The 17,372-nt window shown below is 37.0% G+C and overlaps 1 protein-coding gene across 5 annotated transcripts in view; it reads left to right on the top strand.

Moving 5' to 3' along the window:
* Positions 1-17,372, top strand: part of LOC114029979 (pecanex-like protein 1) — a 238,611-nt gene that overhangs the window by 203,255 nt on the left and 17,984 nt on the right. For all 5 annotated transcript variants that reach the window (XM_027844629.1, XM_027844628.1, XM_027844627.1 and 2 more), the window contains 4 exons: positions 1,832-1,982; positions 10,419-10,649; positions 11,521-11,795; positions 13,334-13,539. In XM_027844629.1, the coding sequence (XP_027700430.1) occupies positions 1,832-1,982; positions 10,419-10,649; positions 11,521-11,795; positions 13,334-13,539 (863 nt within the window). The remainder of the gene's footprint in view (positions 1-1,831; positions 1,983-10,418; positions 10,650-11,520; positions 11,796-13,333; positions 13,540-17,372) is intronic.

The following is a 17,372-nucleotide window of genomic DNA, read 5'->3' as shown; positions in this document are numbered from 1 at the left end:
AAAGATTAAATAATGAATAAGATTAAAGACGATTTTTAAAAATCAGCCCATAAAATTGGAGCAGGAATAGTTAGTAATTTATCTGAAAAAAATCTGGAAGGTTTCTTGGACTGCATACTCAGTATGAGTCAACAGGATATTGGTTTGGTGAAGAAAACTAATGAGCTCTTGGGCTATAAACAGAGAAGCATAGCTTCCAAGAATAAGAAAGGAATAATCCCACGGTATTTTGCTCTGGTGAGACCACATCAAACAACAGCATTTATATTTGCTCAAAAATATGAAATAAATGGAAGGTGATTTTGGCAAGAGATAGCAATTGTGTGTGTGTGTGTCAGTGTGTCTGTGTGTCGAGGGGAGGGTTGTCAGGAAAGAGCTGGTATAGGAAGTGGGATTTGGGGTGAGTTTTTAAGAAAACTAGGGATTCCAAGAGGCTGAGGTGAAGATGGTTTGTGTTGCAAGAATGGGAGATAGATGCAAATATGCACAGAGATGGAATATCATGTATCCAGAAAAAAAAGTCAACCAGTCTAGCTAGTCCAGCCTTGTTAAAGGGGAACAATACACATATAATAAACTTGAAAAGATGGGTTGGAACAAAATTTTGAAATGTTTTAAATGTTAGAAATAACTGCATCCTGGAGTCAATAGAGAACCCCTGGAGTGTCTTAACCAAGGGAGGATACCGACCTGTGCTTTAGGAATATCTCTTTGGCAGTTGTGTGAGGGGGAGATGTTTTTTGGCGAGGGGAGAGACTCACTAAACACCTGGAGTGTGGTGTTCATTCTGGATGCATAGTGTAGAAAGGATGTTGTTAAGATGGAGAGTGGCTATGGGAGGACAAGAAGGATAGGGAAGGACCTAGAGTTCATGTCGCAAAAGGAAAGGTGGAATAACTGAGGATATTTAACCTTCAGAAGAAAAGATTTAGAGGGACAAAGTCATCTTCACGTCATGCAAAAGGGGAATTAGGTTTGGGTGCAATGAGTGAGAGTCACAAAGAGGCAGATATGACTTCATGTGAGGATAACTTTGTAATAATTGAAGCTGTTCCACATCTGTGAAATGTGTTGCTTTTGGACTTAGTGTGATTTTATGACCACTTGTCAGGTATATTATAGATTAAGTTCTTTTGGGCTATCAATTAAACAAGATGGCCACAGAAATTTCTTTCAATTCTAGCATTACATAGTTACTAGCATTTGCATAGTGCTTTAAGGTTTGCAAAGTACCTTACCTGTTATCTTAATTGTTCCTCAAATTCAACTTACCCTCCATTTATTTATCCTCTTATATTTTTGTTGTTATTCAGTCATTTCAATCATGTCCAACTCTTTGTAACCCTATTTGGGGTCTTCTCGGCAAAGATACTGGAGTGGCTTACCATTTCCTTCTCCAACTCATTTTACAGATGTGGAAACTGAGGCAAACAGAGGTTAAATTACTTTTTCCTAGATAGTAAGTGTCTGATGTCAGATCTGAACTCAGGTGTTTCTGACTCTATCAGCTCTATGCGCTCTATCAGCTGTGCCACCTAACTGTCCCATGTCTTCCTATATATTTACCTTTCATTCTGCTGCTTTCTGTGTAAGTAATTTAAAAGAATGTAAATATATACTGTTTCCTCACAAACAAATATGTTTTTAAAGATAAAAAACAAATAGAAAAAAAGCTCACTATTTTACATTATTATGCTTGATACTTTATTTCTTTTAGTTTCATCTTGGTTTGTTGTGAGTTGTGGACATATAACTAATTTTTAATTTCTACAAATAAGATAGAAGGGATTTTTTAAAAAAAAATGTGACTTTCTTTCTCCAATAATCACAGTAATTTGGAGTCGTTCCTGTATGGCTTACATGCCTTATTTAAGGGAGACTTCCGTATTTCTTCAATCAGAGATGAATGGATCTTTGCTGACATGGAATTACTAAGAAAAGTGGTAGTCCCTGGAATCCGCATGTCACTTAAACTTCATCAGGTAAGAAAATGAGATAGTTAAGTTACCCGTAACCCAGTATTAAGTTTAACTCACTATATCTGCTTGCCAGAGCTGACACATGAATATGCAATAAAAATGTATTTCTGGCATAACAAATTCTCCACATTACGAGTCATAATATGATTTCTGTTGTAGGTAGCTTTCTTTTCTTACCCCAAATGATTATTGAATTTTACTGAGACTTCTTTACCACTTATCCAAAGGTATAACAGTACCATTTTACTTGACTAATGCTTTTTTTATAGAACATGTCAGTCTAAATTAAATGAAACATGATTTTTTTAAAAACTTTCTCTTGAAAAATAAAAGTCTTCCTCTCATTTGTGATGGACAATGGGGGTGGTCTTCTTGCTGAATGGCAAAAATGTTGAGTAATAGAATGCATTCTCTATAGTTTCTAACATTTTTCTTTCAGAAGTGAAGTTTATATCAGAAGAAAACTGATCTTTTGGTGAATTTTAAAAGAATAATTTGTGGCAGATAACCTGGGATCAAAGGAACCTTTAGATCTATTGCTCTAGTTCATTTGAGGATAGGAATCGTCTTACTTGTTTGTATTTGTATCCCCAGCACTTAGCATTGGACCTGGATTATAGTGCTTAATAAATGGCTTTTTTTCCCCCTTCCATCCATTAATTCACTATGTCTCTCCCCTGGGTGAATGTATTTAACTCAAAATACAAAATAACCTGCTCCCTAGAGTATTGTAGCTTAGCCACTCATTGAATTACAAATTTCATTTAAAATGTTACTTGGAATAAAAACCACTTTGAGTAGTGTGAACCCCACGAACCCCAATTTGAAACAGAGTCTGTTCTAAGAAAGAGACAAACAAAATTAGGGTGCTTATGTCCACGGTTTAATTTCTCTCAAGCTGGCTTGATATTCATTGCATAGGAGTTCAGTCCAAAACTGGGGAGGTGGAGGCTAGATTAAAATGAGGGTCTTTCGAATACATGATCCAGGTCACTCAATCCTGGTCAAAGAGACAGCAATTTCCATATCATCTGTCTTGACAATAGGGAGGAATCAACCTTCTCCCAGACCTGGGCAATGTAATGAGCAGGAATAGACCTATTTAGATTAGATCTTAAGTTCCTTCAGAAGGAGAAACTCAACTTGGAACCCAGGGGGATGGGGAAGCTGCTCTGAGTCTCCAAGATAATGGTTACTAAGAAAAATCATTTTTCACAGTAGAGTTAGTCTTCCTTTAACAGACTACACAGAGTAATAAAACCCTGTTGATGAGACCAAATAAAGCACTTAAGAACCTCTAGATCATTTAAAGAACATACTACCAAATTAAGTACTGACATTTCTAATAATTCAACTTGACGGTGTTATCAGATCTGATCAAAGAGACTGTGATATGACTCATTAAAATGCGTCTGCTGAGCTCCGACCTCATTGTGTTCCTATTATTCTTTTGGAATAAAGGTTGAATTGCTCATTAAGTGATTTGATTATAGTTTAAATGTTGTAATTAAGTTGTTAACTTCATTAGTTGCTGTTAAATGCACTATTGAAATGAAGAGTGTCATAAAAAAAATTTCTGAGGAAAAGGGAGCATTGTTTTTAGGATGCCAGTTAGAAATGGGGAAAGTCCATTTAGGATTTTAGGTAAATAACCCTACAATTAAGGACTGTAGCAAGGAAACAAAAATGAGATTTAAAAGACTGGTAGTTCAGGTAAAAAAAAACATTTTGAGACAAAAAAATTTTTAAACAAATGATTATTTTATAACAGATATCTACTACATGATGCAGAATTTTTTTGCAAAGGAAAATTCTCCAAATGCAAAACTCTTACCAGATTATATTATTCCTATGAAATAACTGGTATGCAGTGCACGTCAATATTGCATACCTCAGTTAGTACGAGAAGAAATTTTAAGCACAGTGTCTCTTAGCATCATATCTAGACTATTGTCAGTAGCCTCCTAACTGGACTCCTTGTCTTTGCTCTGTCCGTACTGTCTGATTAAGCTTCCTGAAGTGCTACTTTGAGCATGTCACTCTGTAGCTATAGTAAAACTTTCATTGTTTCTTAATGCTTAATAGATTAATTCCAAACTCCTTATCCTGACATTAAAGATTCTTGTACTGACCTATTTGCCCATCTTTATCTCTCTCTACTCCCCTGTGCACCAACCAAATTGGTGCATTTAGTGTCTGTCTCTAACACACTTTATAGTTTCTACCTTTGTACCTGTACTTTTACTCATGTGCTCCTCTCTATTTTAAATGCCCTATTTCAATCTTTGCCTCTTGAAATCCTTATCAGCTGTAACTGTGTGGTTCATGTTTTTTATTTCCCCAATATGAATGAAATGAGTATTATATTCAGAAAAGGTTGAAAATACAGCAGATTGCTTTATGGCGCCCTACACTTAGAATTCACTTTCACCAGGAATGCAGTCCTATAATGTACAGATGCCTCTGCAGTGGCCCCATTTCCAAGGCCATTTCCCTTTGCTCTAGTCAGCAATACCCTTTAAAGGCAAGGCAATGCCAATAGTTATGGATAAGGTCTAATGGGGGCAGTTAGAGTTGGAACGGCCTGGAACCTGTCATTCTGGAGGAAAGAGTCAAAGGCTAATAACACAGCCATGCAGAAGCATTAGCCAGTGTAAGTCTTTTTCCTCTTTGAGTTATTAGTACTGCTGGGCTATCTTGCCAAAGGCAGAGCATTGTTGATCGCGTGGAAGCCTTATGACTAAGAGTCAGTGGAGCTTCATGAAGACAAAATCAAGACTGCCTAACCTCACTTTCTTTTTTGATAAGGTTATTAGACTTGTAGATCAGAGAAATGCCTTAGACATAGTCTGTCTTCACAAAAGCATTTGAAATATCTCTCACAATATCTTTATAGAAAATATGAAGAAATGTGGTCTGAATAGTAGTATAGTTGAGTGGATTTGGAAGATAACACAAAGCTAAAAGAGGTAGCTAACACAGTGGACCATAGATTTATCATCCAAAAAGACTTTAGGTTAGAATGATGGATGTAATATAGTAAAATAAAATTTATTAGAAAATACTAAAAGTAAACTCAAGGGCCAAGATGATGGGAGGAAACAGGAGAGAGTATTTGGAAGGAAACTGGTATGAAATTATTATGAAAAAAATTATCCATGGGGACTAAGTGCTGGCTTTTAAAAAAGAAAAGATCAATACAAAATGGGTCCCTATTAGTAAAAAAAGAATTGTTGTAAATATTTTTGTACATGTGTTTTTCTTCTTCCTTTGATCTCTTTGGGATACAGACCAAGTGGTATTGCTGTACGCACAATTTTTTAGCACTTTGGGTATAGTTCCAAATTGTTATCCAGAATAGTTGAACCAGTTTATAACTCCACCAGAAGTTTATTAGAGTACCTATTTTCCCTTAGGCAGCCAGGTGACACAGTGGATGGGAGTGCAAAGCCTGGAGTCAGGAAGACAAGTCTTCCTGAGTTCAAATCTAACCTCAGACATTTACTCGCTGTGTGACCCTGAGCAAGTCACTTAACCCTGTCTGCCTCAGTTTCCTCATCTGTAAAATGAGCTGGAGAAGGAACTGGCAAACCACTCCAAGCAATATCTTTGCCAAGAAAACCCAATTGGGGTCACGAAGAGTCAGACACAACTGGAAATGACTGAACAACAAAATTTTCCCTCATCCACTTCAGTATGTGTCATTTTTGGGAGATGTGAGATAGTTTCTCAGAGTTGTTTTAATTTGCTTTTCTCTAATCAATAGTGATTTAGAACATTTTTTCATATGACTATAGATAGCTTTGATTTCTTCTTCTGAAAACTGCCTATTCATGTCCTTTTACCTTTTATTAATTGGTGAAAGGCTCTTGTTTTTATATATTTGACTCAGTTCCCTATCTATCTGTTATCTATCTATGAGAGAGATGAGGCCTTTATCAGAGAAACTTGCTGTAAAATTTTTTTTTGCTGAAACTTCTTTGTCTATGGGACCTTTTAGCAAAATGTAGTTTCCCTGATTATCTCTTTTAATTAGGTCCGTTTTTACTTTTAGTAGTTAGTATTTGAACCCAGGTCCTTTGGTTTGTTTCTGATATTCTTCTTACTATGTTACAGTGCTGTGACTGCAAGATGAGTATAGAACATACAAAGTAGTGTTATATATTAAGAAAACACGTTTATGTGAGGGAATCCTTGAACTAGAGGGACTCTGAGAACCATTTGGGTGAAGATTGATCCAGGCAGAATCAGAAGCACTATTGTAATTGTATCATACTACATACTCTTGAGACAGAACAATAGCAATGGCTGATATTTAAGGTTTATTAAGTTTTTTACTTACATTATCTAATTCATTTGATCTCCTTGCCAAATCTCCCCAATTAACTGCTTGTTAACTTTTAAAATTACCTCTACTAAGTATCTGAGTGCATACATTCTCCCCAGTAGAAGGTAAGCTTCCTGAGGGAAGGGACTGTTTTGACTTTTGTGTTCTATCTCTTTGGCACAATTGTTTTGCACATAGGAGTGTAACAAATACTGAATTGAATTTGATCTTCCCTACAACCCTGTGAGGTAGGAACTACTTTTTTTTTTTAACCTAATCAGTCATTTCATAAATATTGGGAGCTTCTGGTGAGGAGCTCCTCTGCTTATATGTATTTGCACCTTCTCTGCAACTCAGAGTTTTGGAAGGGTGGCCGTGGCTCCACTGAGAAGGGAATTGACCTCTCAGGTCACATAGCCATTGTGGAACAAAGACAAGACAGGTACCCAGGGCTTCCTGAAATGGAGGCCAGCTTTCTACTGTACTATTCTGCCTCTGTAGGTAGTACGTCACACTGCTTCCCAGAAAGAGGGAATAAATGAGGCATTTGAGAAACAGACCATGAATGTGACACAGAAACAGGATAATTGTAGTGATGGGGGATTTCTGTTATCTAAACATCTGTTGGAGCTCGTTCTCTGCCAAAAGTTTAAACAGCTAATAATTTCCTGGCTTCCCTTCATGATAATTTTAGCCTTTAAAAGGTGATGGAAATAATGAAAGAAGCTCCTTTTCTGAACCATATTCTCACTCTGAGAATAGAATTTATGTGGAAATGTTAATGTGGAAATAAGTTGGAGGAGTTCCCCATTCCATATTAAAATTCATCATCGTGAAAGAAAGGAAACCTGGAAATAGCCTGACATAGACACAAGGTTTTAGGAGACAGATTTCAAAGAAACACTGGCTAGTGTCCCATAGACTAAAATTCTGTGAGAGAGGTCACCTCAGAAGGAATGGGGGAACTCTAAATACTAATTATTCACATTTGCATAGTGTTTTTAAGTTTACAAAGTACTTTTCTCACAACAACTTGAATATAAGGTAGATGGTACAAGTGTATTATCCTCCATTTTACAGTTGAGGAAATTAAGGAAAATAACTTTGCTCAAGGTCTCAAAACTAGTGTTAGCATCTGAAACAAGACTTGAACCCAGGTCTCCCAGGAATGCAACCTTCTTTTTTACAATGCTGGCAAAATTGGCAAATGTGATTCCAGATCTTTGCAAGATTATAACCCCCAAGAGAGCTAGAATGCTACAGAGCTAGCCCAGAACACTAGAAAGGGAAATAAATGGAGCCAGTTTTCCAAAAGAGGGAAAGATTGGAGGCTGCAAACTGTATGTTAGTGAATTTTAATTTCTGGCAAAATTCTAGAATGTATTATTAAAGGAATATTTAAGGAACATTTACAAATAAAAGCAGTGATAACACTTCATCAGCAGCAGCTGGTCATGCTTTTCTAACTTCATTATTTTTTTTTGACAGATATTGGATTGTTAGAGACAGGATATTGTAATCTATAGAGAGTGACTGGGCTTGGATACAGGAAGTCCTGGGAATGAGGTCTTGGGTATGGTGGGCAGGTAACTTTATCTTTCTGTGCTTCAAGCAACTCTTTAGGAATCTGCATTGGTGGAAGAACACTAACCCTGAGAGTTTCCCATGTTGGTGAAATTACAGCTTCTTATACTGTTTTCATATTCTGAACTTGTTGATAAAGAGAATACTATATGTAAATAATGATCAGTAAATCTAGCAAAGTATTTGACATAGTTTCTCATGCTGTTCTTATAGACAAGATGCAGAGCTGCGAACTAGTTTAGTTTAGTTTATGAACTAGGTGGATTTGAAACTGTTGAAATAGACCTACAGAGTAGTCATTAATGGTTCAGTGGCAGTTTGTGGTGGAATGCCTCAGGGATTTGTGTTTGGCTCTATCTTTTCAACACTGTCATCATTAATGTGGAGAAAGACAAAATTGGCATGCTTATCAAATTTGCAAATCTAAGGAGGAGAGCTAAAATGGTGGATGTAGAAAGTGTTTGATAAGCCAAAACATAGCAATTCATATGAAAAAGATTTGGGAGTTTTATTGAGCTGCAAGCTCATTATGAGTCAGTAATTTGTTATGGTAGCTGAGCAAGCAACTGCAATTTTATACTGCATTGTCCAGGCCTGTGGAAATAGTTGCACCACTGCTATGGTCAGCTCTTGGAGTCATGCTTAAGATGCACACTGATAAACTGAAATGTATTCCAAGAAAGATACTCAAGATCATGAAGGGCATCAACATTCATGCTACATTAATCATCAGTTGAAGGTATCAGGGATGTTTAATCCAGAGATGAGAAGATTTGTAGGGGGTAACTGCCTTTCAAGTATTTGAAAGGCTCTCATGTGGAAGAGGGAGCAGATTTATTCTGCTTGACAGAACTTAGAGAAACGTGTTGAAGTTACAGAGGCATATTTAGATTCTGTGTAAGGAAAAAATTTCCTAATACTTAGAACTGTCCAAGAGTTGAACAACCTCACTCTACAGACAATGAGTCCCTCTTATTAGAGGTCTAAACACAAAGACTCAGTATTAGGGAAGAGGGTAATAAGAGAACATCGGTGATGGATTGTTTTTTCTTCAGGTCAGCTTTGCATCAGCTTCATTTACTCCATGGCTGTTGATATCTAGTAATGGGGCAGTGGGTGGAAGTCCTCCCTCTTTTTACCCTTTGCCATCTAAAAGGTGCACCTCCTTGTCGGATGTGGACTAGCAGAAGTGTAGTGGGGAGGTGTGGGAAACTTGAACCAGACCTCTTGCAGTTGTGAGGAAGGAAGAATTCCACCTGTTTGTATGTAAGCTGAGGACTGCTGTTTTCCTCCCAGAACCTCCATTCAAGGAGGATGACAAGGTCAGACATTTTCTTCATTTCCTATGTGGTTGTACTCTTTCAGACTTCACCATCATGTCCCCAAACCTGTTATCTTTGGCCCCTTCCCTCTTGAATTTTCAGCTTCCTTTTGTGTGTTGTCTTCCCCCATTAGATTATGATCTCCTGGAGAGCAGGGACTATCCATTTCATTAAAATTTTTCTCCCAGCACTTAGTCAGTGTCTGGCACACAGTAGGTATGTCATAAATGTATTTTTGATTCACTAAAAGATTGGATGACCCCCTTGTCAGAAATTTTGTAAAGGCAATACCTCTGGGATTCTATAATCACTTCAACTGCAAGTTTTAACTCTTTCATCTGAGCATCTGTACAGTTCACTTGTAATTTGTCTGTAGTTAGAATATGTCAAAATAGTCCGTAGCTTACTATGACCAGGACTGTGTCTCCTTCCATTTCAGCATGTAGTTCAGCTTGTAGCAAAGGTACGAAATTCGTATTCCTGCCATCACAGAATCTTCTTCCACTGCCCCGTAACTAGATATAGGCAGCCATGAAGAAAATAGGGGAGCTCCTGAAGAGCTGAGTTTAGGAACAAACACTCCAACAGTCTCTCATCATTGTTCTCTTACCACCCTCTTTGGTCTTGAGCCTCGTAGATCCTAGAATCTTTATGGGCTATGTAAGATAGCTTCTCAGGGAAAACTGCCAGATTTGGATCCCTGGTCCAGTACTAATGAGTATCAATTATGCATCTATAAGGAAAATTTCTAACTGGATTTGATATAGGAATCATCAAAAACCTGGTAAAAAATTGTTTTTAGATGACAAGTGTATATGATACGGTAAGACATGATTTGCATAGCATTTGTTTAATGTGCAAAATCATATATTCTTTGAGAAAACATCTATTTTAAAATATATTAAAATCTGTCATAAACCAATGTGCTGTATTAATTTAGCATGTTAAAATTAGTCGTAACACAATCATGTAAGAAAAAAAAGTCATTTTTGGTGGATAGCAAGGGCATGTTAACAAAATAAAGCCAGTGCTCCAGAGCTAATCCTTAGATTGGTTATATATAAGTAAGTGACTTGATGGGAGTTAAATATAGTTTTTATGCCGACTCTAAAGAACTTTTATTCCAGAGACACAGGCCTTTAGTTTTACATTAAATGTTTTTCTTTCTTCTTTAAAAAGTGAATAAATGTTGTTTTCCTTGCTTAGGATCATTTTACTTCTCCAGATGAGTACGATGACCCTACTGTTCTTTATGAAGCCATCATGTCTCATGAACAAAATCTGGTAATAGCTCATGAAGGGGATCCTGCTTGGAGGAGTGCAGTCCTCTCTAACTCTCCTTCCCTACTTGCTCTACGTCATGTAATGGATGATGGCACCAATGAATACAAAATCATCATGCTCAATAAGCGCTACCTTAGCTTCAGAGTTATCAAAGTAAGTTCTTTAGTGACTGATTTATATCAGTGAGAGTGTTTCATGAGCCTGAAGGCTGATCTACGGCTGGATGTTTCACTGGAATCATTTGAGCTATTTATAAGTTACCTCAGAATTCTTAAAAACAAAAAAACAACTCTGTCTATGCCTTTCCTGTGGATCATTGCCCCCAAGTGTGGCAGTATTTAGGAACACTGAATTTGACAGTGATTTAGTCTCATCTGTAAAACTTTTTCATGTACTTTTAAAGCCTTGGCATTATTAATTTCAGTGGGCTTAATTATTATTTAATTAGATTTTGGTGCTCTCTTACCCACTGCCTATGAAATCTGAGCAGCATCTATCTTATGAATTTTTGTTACAATAACTGGTCCCTGAGTAGCAAAAACATAGCTTTTCCTTCATACTAATTAAATCTTGTCAGCAGTTAGCTCTTCAGTCTTCTCTTGAGTTTTTAAACCATAATGACTTCACTTTTCTTTTTCATGTTTCTCAGACTCTTCAGAAGGCTTAACTTTCGAATTCACGCTTTGGTAGTTTGAAATGCTATCAGCTATTTTTGGCCGTTTCTTTCAAAAACTCTAGTAGCCCAGCTTCATTCTATGGTTTGCATCTGGTTTAAAGTACTAAATATAGAAGGAAAAAAACCAGCGTTGTTCTTGGCTTTAGTATATGTCAGAAGTAGTTGGAATAAGTTTTGTGGAATCTCAGTAAATATTTAACAGTAGCAACAACGTAGTAGTAGTGAAGGAAATTGGTTACTTTGATTTCATTTATATTTGTGTACTGATTTTTTATAGTTCTTATGGTAGCTTTTGTAGTTGTGAGAAAGTCCATGCTTGGTTCTTAGACAATTTTCCCATATTTACAGGTGAATAAAGAATGTGTTCGTGGCCTTTGGGCAGGGCAACAACAGGAATTAGTTTTCTTGCGCAATCGTAACCCAGAAAGAGGAAGCATCCAAAATGCAAAACAAGCCCTGAGAAATATGATTAATTCATCATGTGATCAACCAATTGGATACCCCATCTATGTCTCACCCCTGACAACATCTTATTCTGACAGCCATGAACAGTTAAAAGACATTTTGGGGGGGCCTATCAGCCTGGGAAACATCAGAAACTTTGTAGTATCAACCTGGCACAGGTGAGCTATGGGGAACCAGGGTGAAAGGGGTGGTACCACATTTCATGATGTTAAATCTTAGTTCTCTTAAATTTGATAGAATTAGTTTCTTCATTACAGATAGTATTACTTGTGGTTCCAGCAACTAAAAGCTATATCCAAGTGATGTCTATCAGAAAAGATCATAATTATTTCATCACAGAAACTGGGGTCTTCCATTTTATTGTTATGACATGTTATACTACTAAATTGTGTGGGCCATTTAGCAGGAAAAATAGATCATTAATTTTGTACAAATTGAATGATTTTTTTAAATTTAATTCCAGCAGTAGGGAAAGTACTATATGGTTATTAAGGCTTTTGTTATGTGCTACAGATGTGTGGCTTCTTTTCTGACATTGAGTCACTGCACAGGACACCAAGGAGTCTCTTCTCTGTCTTCGGTTCTCCATGTCCTCAGTGTGCACACAGATCCTTGGCTCCAGTGCTCTTCTTCCCCCACATATCCCAGGAGGTTTGGGACTATGGAAGCCTTAGATCACAAAGCAGTTTTAGAGACGGGGGAGTTTCTGAGGCTTTGAAAAGAAAGCCAAAGAAATAGGCAACATAAAATCTTTACTTGATTATTTTTAAAAGAAGCATTAGTCTGGTGATTTGAAGAGCTATTTGACCAAGGGTCAAATAGACATCTTGAATTTTTTTCCCTGACTCTGTCACAGATTCCTTTGTCTCTGGCAGGTTGTATAAACTGCCACCCACAGACTCCATGTCAATTTAAAGTTAATTGTAATACTGTATTTTAAAATTATGAGAGTACTGCATTTGCTCAGTAAGTGCAAATTATCTATGAGGATTTTCTTCTCTCATTTCCTCTCTTCCTCTTTCTGATAATTCCTAGACCATCAGGACTCTGATATCTTGCCTGCTATCACATTGGCTCTTATCATTTGGCTTTAAGGGAGGGTCCTTACCATTTTAATGTCCACTTTAATCAAAACAAAAGGGAGAACAGGAAATGAGTTAGTGATGGACCTAGGTACTTTCTTTTTTTAGAATATTGTATTGAAGTCTGCCTAAAGAGGCTAAGCTCTTTGTTTTCCCTAAGAGGAAGAAAAGAAACATTGTAAATGCCAGAGGTGGGAAAGGATTTGCAGATTTTTCAGAAGTGCAGGGTAGCAGTATAGATAAATGATGTCTTAAGGGTGTGTACTTGTTTCAGTCATCAAACAGACATTGGCAGACATTCCACTTCCAAAAATACTTTTTATGGTACTTTTTATGGTGTTATCCTGCCTCTCCTTATAATGTAGGAAAGATTGAAGTTAGAGTATATAAAGTGAAGCAGATTGGGTAGGATAGAAGGGGATGGTGGTTCCTAGTTCATTCTTCTAAAAATCTAACAAAATCTGTTATATTCAGTATCATTTTGAATAGTTCTCCATGGGGAACATTGTTAGAGTTAACTTGAATTGTTGACATAGTACAGGATAACTGGAAAAGAATAGAATTCATACCTTAAGTGTCTGAGCCTAATGCTCTGGGCCCTGTTTTGTTTATAGGTTAAGGAAAGGTTGTGGAGCTGGCTGTAACAGTGGTGGGAACATTGAAGATTCCGATGCAGGAGGTGGGACTTCCTGCACTAGTAACAATGCAACAAGTGCCAATGAACCTCACAGCAACGTGTTACAAGGAGGCAGTGGAAATTCAGGACAAGGGCCTGGAGCTGGGCTCTACCCTCCTGTCACATCTCACCTTCCAACACTTGGTAATAACAAGATTCTTTGTGTAATGTTAACTTTTTAGCTGTGGTGACTAACTGTGATTGTGTCTGGGTATATCTGATGCATATAAGCTTAGTTGCTCACTCTTGAATAACTCACCACAAAACCCTTGAGCCAAAGCGTATTCAGACCAGAAGGGCCCATAGAGAGAATCTCCTATAATACCCTCATTTTACAGAAGGGGAAACTCAGACACAGAGAAGTTGAGTCACTCAACATTGCATGGCTAGTGACAGAGTTTGGTCTGAGAAGCTGCTTTCTTTCCACTATCCCATACTGCCTCTCAGTCAGTTTGGTTCTTTAATCCTTCTTTGCTATGAAAGGTTCTAGGCATAGCTGCATTGCTGAGCCCTTTCAAATGACTTTCATCCTTCCTGACTATTTCCTGTTTCTCAGAAAATTCTTAACTTCATGATCCCTGCCTCACCATGAGACTGAATTTTTCATGTTATATCTTAATCTTCTATAGTTTAGTAGAATGAAGACCCCCGTTTTCTTTAACCTTACTTGTGATTTACTAGTTTAGAGAGCTCCTAGTGAGAAACTTTCTTTACCTACATAGATCTGTACCTGATCTTGGGCATTGAGAAATTAAGTGACATGCTCAGCAATACACAGGTTGTATGTGTCAGAGGTGAGTCTTAAACTCAGGTCTTCCTAAATCTAAGGCCAGCTTTCTATCCACTCTGCTACGCTGCTTCTCAATGTTTCTCAATTATCATTACTGATAATGTCACAAGTCTAACCACATGAAAGATGTTTAAGTACAGTCCATCAGAATATTTCTCTTTGCTTTTTAGAGCAGATAAAATTTCCTGACCTCCAGCTTTGATACTGTCAATTTGCTTTTCTCTCTGTTCTGATTCTCTCAGTGACCTGTTCATCTCCAAACTCCTATTTAACATATAATAAAGTGCCCATAAGGTAACTTTTTTGTAGTAAAAGCAATAAGTTAAAAAGTAATAATATTATGTTGATAATCAGTGTTCTGAATTGATGAATAGACAGCTATATCATAAGAGTACCAAACTATAAAAACTGACTATGACTCATCTCTGTATAGTGCTTTATTGTTCCAAAGAGCTGTGTATCCACAATGCTGGAAGGTTGTAGTGTAAATATTATCCCCATTTTATAGACAAGAAAATCCAGGTCTCCTGAATCCAAGTCTAAGGCGCATATGCAGAAAAATTAGTCTGTCACATTTTTAATATTATATATTATGCTTCATGGTAATTAGGTATAAAAAAGGTAGGGGTGGGCTAAAAAATAAATTTCAGCAATGTTAAGTTTTTCTTAAGTCCAGCCCTGCTCAGCACCTATCTCAATTCCTAAGGAACAAATCCTTTTTGATAGTGCTGGGATCAATAGCATTTTATTTTTGCCTTCAACATTTATTTATTTATTTATTTATTTATTTATTTATTTATTTATTTATTTATTTATAATATTTAAAAAAAATTTTGATTTCCAGATTCTCTCCTACCCACTGAGAAGGCAAGAAATATATCAATTATACATGTACAGTCATGCAAAACATTTCTTTGTTAGCCAGGTCACAAAAAAGCTTGAAAAATAAAGAGAGAAAATTATACTTTAACTTGCCATCAGAATTCATCAGTTCTCTCTCTCTCTCTCTCTGAAAGTGGATGCCATTTTTCATCAAGAGCCCTTCGGAATTGTCTTTGATCATTATGTTGATCAGAATAGCTTAGTCTTTCACAGTTGATTATCATTACAATATTGCTGTTACTTTGTACAATGATCTCTTGGTTCTGTTCACTTCACTTTGTATCAGTTCAAGTAAGTCCTTTTCTTTTTTTTTTTTTCCTTTTTTGGTGAGGCAGTTGGGGTTAAGTGACTTGCCTAGGGTCACACAGCTAGTTAAGTGTCAAGTGTGTGAGACTGGATTTGAACTCAGGTCCTCCTGACTCCAAGGCCCCTTTTCCTTTTTCTTTGATTTCTTTGGGATACAGACAGAGGCATCCTTTTAAGGATTAGATCTGATCACTGTCACTAATAAATACCTTGAGAATCTGACTTCATATGAATGGGTATTTGCTACACCAACAAAGATCATAAAATATCTCTGTAATTTAGTGAATGTTGAAGAATTCATCAACCTGTAGCCAGCTCAATTAACTCAGGAGTTAATTAAACTGGTTTTTGGGTCATTACCCTCATACTGAAAACCCTTACAGCTTGGTAGGACGTATCAGAGCTTATACTTCATTGGTATAGTCTTTGAGAACATAGGGTCACCTCCATGCTACAGTGTACAAAAGTGCAACTTTTGTTGAGGTAATAAGTATAATCGTGGTGTGGGAAAACTACCCCAAACCCTAGAAGAACAGTGGGACAGAGAAGGGACTGGAGGAACTGGGATTCTAAAACCATTTTAGGAGAACATGTTGAGACTTCATCGAGGGGCCATTCCACGGAGGCACACTCTGAATTACCAGTGTTCATTTCCATCTTGAATAGACTAACTCTGAATGTTATCTACTTTTCAAGTTCAGTAAATAAATGTATCAAATCACACCAGTTTCCTCCCTGCTGTACTTGTTTCACCATGTTGTTATAAAGTGGCATGTCTGTACTGATTCTTATCAAATGTACAACCATATTCTAATTAACTGTATTCTTCCTCAGGTGTACTTTATCATAGCTCTCTCACCTTCTAGCCCATTCTGTTATGTGCAATGGTCTCAACAAATTCCCTTGCCAATATATTTTCTTCTTCCTTATTCTAACTGAAACCTGATTCTGCCCTGAGGACATTATTTCTTGCAACCGTCTCCTGTTATCCATGAGAGGAACTCTCATTCTTCCTGACCCAGAAAGATACTCCTTATTCTCTAGTGCCACCTCCAGACCATTCTTCTATCACCATCTGTCAACTGCCCTTTCTTTTGTAAGATCCATGCAATTTATGTATTTTTGTTTTATTTTTGAAAATCCATTGCTGCATTTTAACGATCATGTAGTCCAAACCCATCATTTTACAGATGAGAAACTGAAACCCAGAAAGAGACAGTGTCTTACCCAGGGTCATACAGCTAATAAGTTAGATTCTCTGCGTCTCATTGTTTTCGTCTGAAAAAATGAGAAGAGTGGACTAGATGACATAAGGTCCTTTCTAGTTATACATCTGCAGTCCTATGATGGAACTTGAGAAATGATAGGAGATGAAAGAAGAAGTAGTCAATGATAAAGCCAAGGTTTTGAACAAAGAATATAAAATAAATGGAACCAGATGATGTCTAAGGCCCTTTTTAGTTATATATCTATGATCTGTGATTCATGTTGGTGGCAGAAATAATGAAGTCAGAAGTACCAAACTTACAGGGAAAGATTGCAAATTTGGTTTTAGACATTTTGTACTTGTAATTTCAGTGAACATCCAAGTGGATATGAAGGTAAGTAGGAATGTGAAGTTCAGAAGAGGAGTCAGGACAGAGATAGAGGTCATTGCATTGAAGCACCGAAGTAAATTATATTACTAAGGCAGAGGAAATAGCATGTTCCTTATGAAAATGGAAGAAAGGTTTTCAGTTTGAAAACAAGTAAGAAAAAGAACTTGGAAAGGCAGTGGAGAATCTTGAATTATGTCAGAAGATTGAATGGTTGCAGAATGTCACACAAAGAAAGATTCCCTACCCGTAGGTATGAGGCTCTTCTGAAGATAAAGAGGAGGGAGTGAGATGCCTGTTAATTAATATGTATTGAATCTAATTCTATTTACTGAGGAGGAAGCAGCTGCTTGTACAACATAGAATGGTGATACTAATTCGAAAGTACTGTCAGGTGAGAGATC

Source organism: Vombatus ursinus, unplaced genomic scaffold (genome assembly GCF_900497805.2).
Source record: "Vombatus ursinus unplaced genomic scaffold, bare-nosed wombat genome assembly UNPS02014945.1, whole genome shotgun sequence".
Taxonomy (NCBI): Eukaryota; Metazoa; Chordata; class Mammalia; order Diprotodontia; family Vombatidae; genus Vombatus; species Vombatus ursinus.
This window is presented reverse-complemented; position numbering and strand designations above follow the sequence as displayed.